Source organism: Nicotiana attenuata, unplaced genomic scaffold (assembly GCF_001879085.1).
Source record: "Nicotiana attenuata strain UT unplaced genomic scaffold, NIATTr2, whole genome shotgun sequence".
NCBI classification, from domain to species: Eukaryota; Viridiplantae; Streptophyta; class Magnoliopsida; order Solanales; family Solanaceae; genus Nicotiana; species Nicotiana attenuata.
In genome coordinates, this window is record NW_017670614.1 from 242604 (window position 1) to 252086 (window position 9483).

The 9483-nt window shown below is 36.7% G+C and overlaps 1 protein-coding gene across 1 annotated transcript; it reads left to right on the forward strand.

Moving 5' to 3' along the window:
* Nucleotides 1-1037: 1037 nt before the first annotated feature.
* LOC109241538 (probable protein phosphatase 2C 1) lies at nucleotides 1038-9483 on the forward strand. Its single transcript, XM_019408282.1, has 6 exons — nucleotides 1038-1252; nucleotides 2645-2931; nucleotides 3006-3326; nucleotides 3426-3543; nucleotides 3624-3847; nucleotides 8579-9483. Exons 2-6 carry the CDS (start codon nucleotides 2671-2673, stop codon nucleotides 9053-9055), a joined length of 1401 nt encoding a protein of 466 aa, XP_019263827.1. The 5' UTR covers nucleotides 1038-1252; nucleotides 2645-2670; the 3' UTR covers nucleotides 9056-9483.

Here is a 9483-nt window from a genome sequence, read left to right on the forward strand (position 1 = left end):
TGTAACATTTGCAATAGGGAAACGGAGGACGTGGAGCATATTTTCTTCCGATGCAACTACTCTAGGCAAATCTGGTACCAAATCAATACAAAACACCCTTTCTCCCAGAATCCCAAGGGAAAAGCTACTCTTCAAAATTGGCTTAAAAACAAATTTCTGTCGAAAGTTTCTTTTGATAATTACCTACGCTGGGCGGATTTTCTCCCATTCCTCTTATGGCATATATGGAATTTCAGAAATGGAACCCTCTTTGGAGGAATTAAAGCACCCATCACCAAATGCCAACCCATCAGTAGGGCCATGGAATTCCTCTACATGGGAAAAAACAGTTGCTTAAAGCCTGCCAAGAAAACTATATTTGTAAAATGGGAACCACCCAATCCCAATTACTACAAACTAAATATAAATGGCGCCTGCGCGGGCAACCCAGGAGTGAGGGGAATAGGAGGGGTGTTTAGAGACGAAAGGGGGAATTGGATTTTAGGATTCAATATGGGCTTTCAATATGCTACCAACATCTATATGAAAATTCTAGCCCTCCTTCACGGAGTCAAACTAGCACTAACAAAGAAACTCATTCCACTAGTAATAGAGACGGACTGCTTGGAACTATTAAATCTCCTAAAATCTAACAACTGTCTCTACCAAAATTTAATTGATGACTGCAGGTACCTATTACGGAAGGCGAATGATCCACAGTTGAAGCATCTTTAGAGAGGCTAATGGAGTAGCGGACCTGTTAGCTAAGAATGGTTGCAGCCTGGGCATTTTTTGTACTTTGCAAACTTTTGCTGTTTCGCCTGTTTTTGTTATCCAAGTACTAAAAAGAGACAGTCTAGGCACTATGTTACCTAGACTGAGCTCTAGTTGTAATAACTCTTAGCTTTGTTGTTGTTGAATAAATCTTTTATTACCAAAAAAAAAAAAGAAAAAGGAGGGAGTATAATTTTTATGTCCAAATGCCATTTATTTTTTATTGGAATTCTAAAAATGGAAAAAGATCAAGAAAAAGGCACTGGTCAACTCATAGCACAATCTGTCCTACTTTGTCCCTCCACTCTACTCTTCACTGCTTCCTTTTTCATGCTTCTGCCATTAATAGGCCAACTTTTTTTCCTTTCCCATTTCTTGGATCTCTACTTCTTATTATTCTCCTTTCTTTCTGAAAAAAAAAGATTAAAAAGTCTCGTCCAGTTTAGACTACATGGTTGATCTCAATTAATCTTGAATTTCTGCAAAACCAAGATAAAAGGTACTATAATACCCATATTTTCTCTTTGTTTCTTGACTTCTAAAGCTTTCAAAAGCTCTTTTTTTTTTTTTTTTATAAATAAAAAAGGACAATTTAGGTTTAAAAATCTCATCTTTTTCCTGAACAATCCCTCTTTTTTGCCTTTTTCTCTCTTTTATATTCTTTGCTTTCCAGTTTTTACAATTTGGGTGTCAATGTTACTGCTCTGCTTTAGTTTGTATCTGATCTAAAAAGGCTGAACTTTGGAATTTGTGTTCACAATTTTTCTTTCTTTTGTAGAATTCTTATTTTCTAGTTGCTTTTTTATTTATCATTTTTGGTAATTGAGCATTTGAGCTATATATATGCGCCTGTTAAGTTTTTTTAGTATAGTATCTGGACTAATTCAGATTCGCGTTGCGTCTCTAAAAGGGGTGTTACTATTAATTTAAGTTTGACTTTACAGCCAAAGCACTACTTTTAACTTCTTAAGGCTCGTTTGGTATGATAGATAAGGAATAATTGATTTTGGGATTAAATTTGAGATGACTTTATCCTATATTTCTATGGTTTCTGTTGATGCTACTGATATATGTCTCTTTTCGTCTTCTTGCCGAGAGTCTTTCGGAAATAGCCTCTCACTCCCCCGGGTAGATGCAAGTTCTGCGTACACACTACCCTCCCCAGACCCCAAGATTTTACTGGGTTGTTGTTGTTGTTGTTTGTTGTTGAGTTTATCCCACATTTGGTTGGGATAAAATCGCGGTATTACTAATCCCGTGATTGTAGTATTACTTTTATCCCTATGGTAGTACGGAATAACAATCTCGGGATAATTAATCCTGACATAACTTGTTTCCCAACCAAACAATCTGTTAGGGAAAATATCATACTTATAAGATTTGTGAATTGTAATAAGTTTTGATCTGTGAAGGACTAAAACAAGTGTTTGATAAAAGATGTAGCTTTAATAACATAATGGGGCTAAAACAATTGTTTGGTAGTATGTCTTTATTGAAGACTGAGAGTACATAAATGTCTATTAATTTGATTTGTATAATTGAGATTCCCATAGAAGGAAACAGCTTAAGACAGTCCAGTTATTATATTATATTTCATAGCTCACATGCAAAAGTCCTTTAAACTCCGTGCTGGTCAATTAGTCCATTTTCAATGTTTGCTGGCATTTCCATCTTCTTATGTACTTTTAAATAAACAATTGCATTAATTAATCTTTTCTTCTTTTGTATAGCTGGTTTATTAGTTGACTGAATTGACATTTGACCAAGGAAGAAAGAGAACTTAGTTATTTGCATTAAGCGCAAAAAAGCACCTTTTTGCTGTGCTGGAATCTTGTCATTTCAACATTGTTTTGCTTGGTTGACCATAAATCTAAGCTTTGTTGTCAATCAGATGATCACTTTGTGAGTCTGAGCAAAATGGGAGGTTGTGTCTCGAGTAGCAGCTCGAGTACTTGTAGTAGTAGGAGCAATGGAGAAAGAGTTTCACATGAATGTTTGGGAATAAGCATGTTCGGTCGAAAGAGGATTAGAAGAAGTCTTTCTGATCCTGCAACTGCATTGCAGCATCTGAGTTCGATACCCAATCGGATCTTTACAAATGGCAAGAGCCGAACTTCTTGCATATTCACGCAACAAGGACGTAAAGGCGTAAACCAGGACGCAATGATCGTGTGGGAAGTAAGTCGTGTTTTTACGCCTAGATCTGTCGTTTGTATCGTTCAAAATCTGATATGTTATGTGAATGTTTGTAGGATTTCATGGCGGAAGATGTGACTTTTTGCGGTGTATTTGATGGCCATGGTCCACATGGCCATCTTGTTGCTCGCAAAGTAAGGGATGCACTGCCCTTAAAGCTAAAGTCTTTGTTGCAGTCATTTGAATCAAATCGCAATGGGAATCCACAATTGGAAGCTGTGGATCCCGATAAGGATCAAGTGATGGCGGATAAAATGGATGCCAATTGGAGAGAAGCTTTCCTTCAATCATACAAGGCAATGGACAAAGAATTGAGGTCCCAACCTAACTTAGATTGCTTCTGCAGTGGCAGCACTGCTGTTACTCTAATAAAACAGGTAAGATGAGTCACATTTGTCAATATTTTCCTCATGCTATTTCTGTCATTTTTGTTTTCTTTAATTCTAACCTTATTTTTGTTCTTTGTTGTTTTAAAGGGTTCAAACCTTTATATGGGCTATATTGGTGATTCTCGAGCAATCTTGGCATCAAAGGATGAGAATGATTCAATGGTAGCAGTCCAGTTGACTGTTGATCTGAAACCTGATTTACCTAGTATGTCTCTTTTATAGCAATTTTTTCGATCATTTCTTGAATTCCTATTAGATAATCTAGTATTTCTGGTGGGGTGGCAGAGGAAGCTGAGAGGATAAAACAGTGTAAAGGTCGGGTTTTTGCATTGCAAGATGAGCCCGAGGTGCACAGAGTTTGGTTGCCATATGATAATGCCCCTGGATTAGCAATGGCTCGAGCATTTGGCGATTTTTGTGTTAAGGAATATGGGGTAATTTCTATGCCAGAATTTTCTCACCGGGTTCTTACAGAGAGGGACCAGTTCATTGTTCTTGCTTCTGATGGGGTATGTTATGCTATCTGAATCTCTTTTTAATTTGTTAGCTTAATCATTTTTCAGAAGTGTTGAAGCCAGCCTGAATGATATTTGTTAAGTTTTTGTAAGTATATGAGAATAAAGCTTCCCTTATAAAATAAAAAGTCAATAAAGCCTCAATGAGAATTCCGTAACAAATTGATCCTTTTGGCTGACTGTAATGCTAGTATTATGGTAAAAGCTACAACGTTGAACGTCCTAGTAAAATCTTTTTTGGCATGGTTGAATCGGCGTTAAATATAATTAACCATATGTTTCTCTGCGTCTATGTATGTGTTTGATAAGTTAAATGGCGCGATGTAATGTAACTTAGGAAAAAGAGCGAACTGTTAAATGATGCATTATAAAGTTGACATTTCGTTCTTTGCTATGCATCTTCTTGATGCCATTTAATGAAATTATCTTACATCATCAAAAAAAAAAAAAGTTGACATTTCGTTCTCTTTTAATTTTTTAATTGCGCGGTTAAATTCTCTACATGGCCACCTATTGTAGATTCCTGTGTCAGTTGTTCAGATTTTGGAGATTGCATAAATTTACAATAATCTACCAATGTAAGTTCCAAGCATTGATATTGATGGGAAATTACATAGGTAAGCATATGGTGTTGTTTTCACTAGTGAAATATTATGATTAGGTGGGATGTAGGTTTATTCTTAAGTACATGAAAAAGGTATTAGGTCTGGCTATTTGGTGGGTTGTCTGTCATGTAGCTTTCTGGTTTTGGGGGAAGAAAGGGACATTTAGGTTGTCATGAATCTGGAAGTTTCAACGCCAGGTGTTTATCTGTACCTAGGAGGAACGGATTTGATTAAAGTCTGAATCAGATGTGCCAAGACTCCTCATAGGCAAAGTAGCTATCATTTTAGTACTTTAAAAAGGTATTAGCTCATCTACTGTAGTAGGTTGAATATTCTACAGTTTTGGTGTTGAAGAAAGAAAAACAAAGACTGGTGTTATGGGTACATTTGTACCTAGGAGGAGGATTTGATTAGTGGTATGAATCAGATGTGCCAAGTCTACTCATCGGCAAAGTAGCTATTGTTTTTTGTATTTGAAAAAGGTATTAGCTCATCTACTTTAGTAGGTTGTATAATCCGTAGCTTTCGCCGTCGAAGAAAGAAAATGGAGACTGGTGGTATTTGAAGTGTCAGCTTTGACAGCATTATTTAATCTTTGAAGTGTTAGCTTTAAGTCTTTAACAAGAGTTATTTACATGCAATCATAGGAAGGACCTGTGCTAATGCTTATTATTTTGATGTGTGATGTTCCTGTATCCTGCATTTTGACTTAGATGAATTGGAGCAAGATATTATGACATGGACAAAGATCGAATTGAAAAATGATGAACTATAAATTTGAAAGTTCGATTTCCTTTTCATTTCATAATTTTTAATAGGAAAAACGGTTCTATGTATACTGTCGCCTATTCTAGCTCCCTATATCAACTGCTAGACTTTGGAGATTATTTGGCCATTAGCAATGATCTACCAAAGCTAATTCAAAACATCACTATTGATTGGTGCCAACATAGCTAAGGCTTCTTTTTTTTTTTTTTTTTTTCTAACTGAGAAATTATCAAGGGCTAATTGCCACAAGGTTCGAAACTCAGTGGATGATGGGCATGCCCCTCTACTCTTCTCCACTTGAATACCAAGTGTTTGTCTGCAGCAAGATTCGAACTCGTGACGTGTGCCTAACTCACACATTAGACTCTGCACTCTTTCCACTAGACCAACCTGCTGGGGGTGCATTTGGCCGTCTTTCTCACTGGTGAAATGTTATGATTGGTGGGGAGTAGTTCTTTTGTAGGTAAATTAAACGTACTTGGCCAGGCTATTTGGTTGTCTATCATGTAGCTTTCTGGGTTTATGGGAAGAGAGGGACATATTATGTTGTCTTTGAATCCAGAAGGTTCAACAACAAATATTTACATCTGTTCCTAGGAGGAAAGGATTTTGAATAGTTTTTGAATCAGATGAGCAACCCTCATAGGCAAATAGGTTGTCTATTGTATGACTTTCTTGTGTTGAGGAAAGAAAATGGAGATTGGTGATCTAAATGACTGGGAATTGGGGAGTGTGACTGAAAATTTTCAAACTACGGAGGGTGTTAGAGGAACCAATGACAATGAAGATACATATGCCTCTTGGAAAAGGCGCAGGCAAGAAGGTTTACATAGTTAGAGATGTATGTGCCTATTTCTCCATGGACAACAGGACATAATATGGCCTTGGAAGCAGATTTGTAAATTGTAAAACCAAGATAACTTACAAAGTAAGCCGTTTTACATGGTTAGTTGCAAGGACAGCCTGTTTTAACTCAAGAAAATCTACAGAAAAGGGGTATGCAGTTAAACTCTAGATGTTTCCTTTGCAAAGTTGAATCTGAAAGCAATTGCCATCTATTTCTTCATTGTGTGTTTATATCCCAACTGTGGAACTTGTTTCTGGCCTTGGTAAACCTGAAATGGGTGTAATTATGCTGGAGGAAGGGTCAGACAGAAAAAATAGTGGAGGGTCATACCAGCTTGCATTTGGTGGACTATTTGGAAGGAAAGGAATAGCAGATGTTCCATAGAAAAAGTAAAGATGAACTGTATATTAAATTTCCATTTTCGGTGTAAAGAGTTTTCTATAGAAAATTTTTACAATTTTTGGAAGCCTTGTAAATGTACAAGGGCTGTAGCTTGTAAATACTTTTGCCAGCACAAACATTGTGCTGATGAATAAAATGTTACCATTCTCAAACGTTGGAGATTGGAGATCTTTGAACTGGCAGCTCCGACATTCGTTGGTTAATCTTTGAGGCAGCAGCTTTGACTACAGTATTTTCGTAAATCCTTGGATGGAAGGACTTGTGATCAGTTTTAGCATAAGATTTGCCACAATTTCTTTCAGGATGGTTTGTCCTGAGCAGACACCCTTAATTGGCGATGTTCTATTAACTCTTGTTGTTTTAGAAGTTCTGTTACTCTTGGACACTTTAGCCTAGATGAAGGCATGTTTCTAGGCATGTGAAATCATAGGATGTCTTTCTTTTTCTTAATTTAAAGAACCACTCAACCTTGTTTCCACCTTTTTGGCTTTGCATGGACTCTCGATTGACCTGTCCGTGCGTACTTTCTGCTAGAGAAATCACGACTTTGAAGTGTGTAGCGTCTGTTTGTTGTGAGCTTTGGAACATTGATTATTTTCATGTATTCGTTTTGTTTGTTCGTGTAACTGCGCCTTCCTTGATATGTTGTATTCACATTTGAAATTATAATTTATTTGTTTCTTTGAGACAATATCTACTCTCTGCCTCTCCATTCTTGCTAGTGTAGTTGATCCTAAAATCAATAACATTGTTTTATTACTTAACTGGAGCTGTAAATTGAAGCTAGCTTGAAACATTTTTGGTTGCCTAGTCTTTATATCATGACCAAGAGCTCTCAGACTTCAGTCTGAAATAGAGGAAGATCTAAAGCAGAGGCAGATCCAAGCTACTGGGTCCTGTTGAACTCGTAACTTGTACCATAGATCTGCCCTTGATCCAACGCCGGGTTATATGAGTTCAACTAAACCCATTGCTTTTGGCTCGAACTATGTATACATATGCAAACAAATAAAATGTATATATATAATAAGTTCGCTCTCATTCTTGCCCATTATCCATTGAGTTTCGAACCGTGTGGCTCGTGGATTTCTCGTTTATTCAAAAAAAAAAAGTACGATCAGTATCATTTCGAACCCATTGGCTCTATATTCTGTGTTCGTCTCTGGCATGGCAATTTTCTATCAGCTAGGTCTTCGGGAAACAAAAGGAAAACTATTTGTCTGAAACACCATCTTCCTTGTTTGAAGCTTTCTTCTGGAAAACTAAATTAGCTTATATGCTCTTTAGCTTAAGTGAATAAATTTATTGAATTATAAGTTGAAGGACTATTATATGGCCTTGAAATACATTGCGCTGGAACTTTTCAAAATTTTGTTGCTGGAAGCAAGGAGTGAAGCAGATATAATAGATAATGGTGTTTGGTTTGAAAATGGTTTTCAAAAGGTTTTTGGTTCTTGAGATAATGAGCTACTTGGCATGAAAATTAGTTTTGGTTATACTGTGCCCCCATTGTCTACAAGATTGTGTATCCTAAAACCAGGGGCAGAGAGCCTTTCGGTTGTGGGTTCGGCCGAATCCAGCAGCTTTGGTTCAAACCCTATAATTGTCTTATGAAATCCATTGAATTATATTCAAATTATTAATGTAGAACCCAATAGCTTAAAAGCACTAGAATTCTAAACCCATAAGCTTTAAATTTTGGCTCCGCCTTTGCTTAAAGCTTTCATATTTTTTTCAAAAGAGATCAAGATAATCTACTGGACCTTTATGATCGGTTTCCTGATTATGCTAAATGGAGAAATCATCTGCAAATTTGCATTAGCAATATCAAATACTCCTTCCGTCTCACTTTATATGATGCAGTTACCATTCGCACTCTTCTGCTCATTAAGCAAGATCTTGTTTTCAATTCTGAATTTTTTCACCTTTTAGCATTTTGCTTTTGTGTTAGTTATTCTTGAGAAAGGCTTTTAAATCATTTGTTTCTTCAAGTTAAAAGAGTATTTGTTCACTTGCCAAAGCTAGCATTAGAAATTTCAGCAGATGCTGTATTACTGGATAATGAACTACTGTTTCTAAATTGAATGTCTATTCTTATTGTAGGTTTGGGATGTATTGAGTAATGAAGAAGTTGTTGATATAGTGTCATCAGCTCCTACACGGTCATCAGCTGCCAGGATCCTAGTCGACTCTGCTGCTCGTGAATGGAAAACCAAATATCCAACTTCAAAAATGGATGATTGTGCTGTTGTTTGCTTATTCTTGGACGGACATATGGACATGGAATCCGACAATGAGGAACAATGTTTCTCTTCTGCTACACTTCAGCGTTACCATTCTGATAATGCAGCCGAATCAGATGATGGACACAGCTCCGAGCCATCTCTGCAGAGAAATTTCACTGTTAGATCAGGTGAAGAGAATGATGCCTATAAACGAGCAGTAGTCGAAGCAGAAGCAGAAGCAAATCCAGAATCCGTGGTAACAGAAGATCAGAAATGGTCAGGATTAGAAGGTGTTACTCGAGTCAACTCTCTGGTTCAGCTTCCAAGATTTTCTGCAGAAAGGCCAGGACCTTAACCACTTGCTATCCAATTATGATTTGTTATAATTCACATTCGTTCGTCTCAAAGATGAAATAGAGAGTGGCATTATTGCCATCCTCTATATCTTGTGCAAATATATTTTTTCTGTAGCATTAGACCATGTATACGTCCACCCTTTCTCGCCATTGATAGAGAGCACTTTCATGCGCGGGGTAAGCCTTTTATTTTTATCCTGTTTATGTTCCATTTCAGGTTAATTTGGTCAGCAAGTTAAATTGGTATTCATCTGAATTGTAAATTATTAGTATGTTCTCTTCAAAGGCATGACAATTATTACAGTTTATGTTATGTATGCTCTCTGTCTGATGAGAGTTTAGCCTGTGATTTATGATCTAAATTGTATTTGAACAGTTCTTCAGAAATTATTGTCTCGAGTTATCTGAATAGTCATTTGTGTTTGGA

Coding starts and splice junctions, on each gene's coding strand:
- LOC109241538 (XM_019408282.1), top strand. CDS start 2,671: ATGGGAGGTTGTGTCTCGAGTAGCAGCTCGAGTACTTGTAGTAGTAGG. Junction 2,932..3,005: donor ACGCAATGATCGTGTGGGAA/GTAAGTCGTGTT, acceptor GAATGTTTGTAG/GATTTCATGGCGGAAGATGT. Junction 3,848..8,578: donor TTGTTCTTGCTTCTGATGGG/GTATGTTATGCT, acceptor TTCTTATTGTAG/GTTTGGGATGTATTGAGTAA.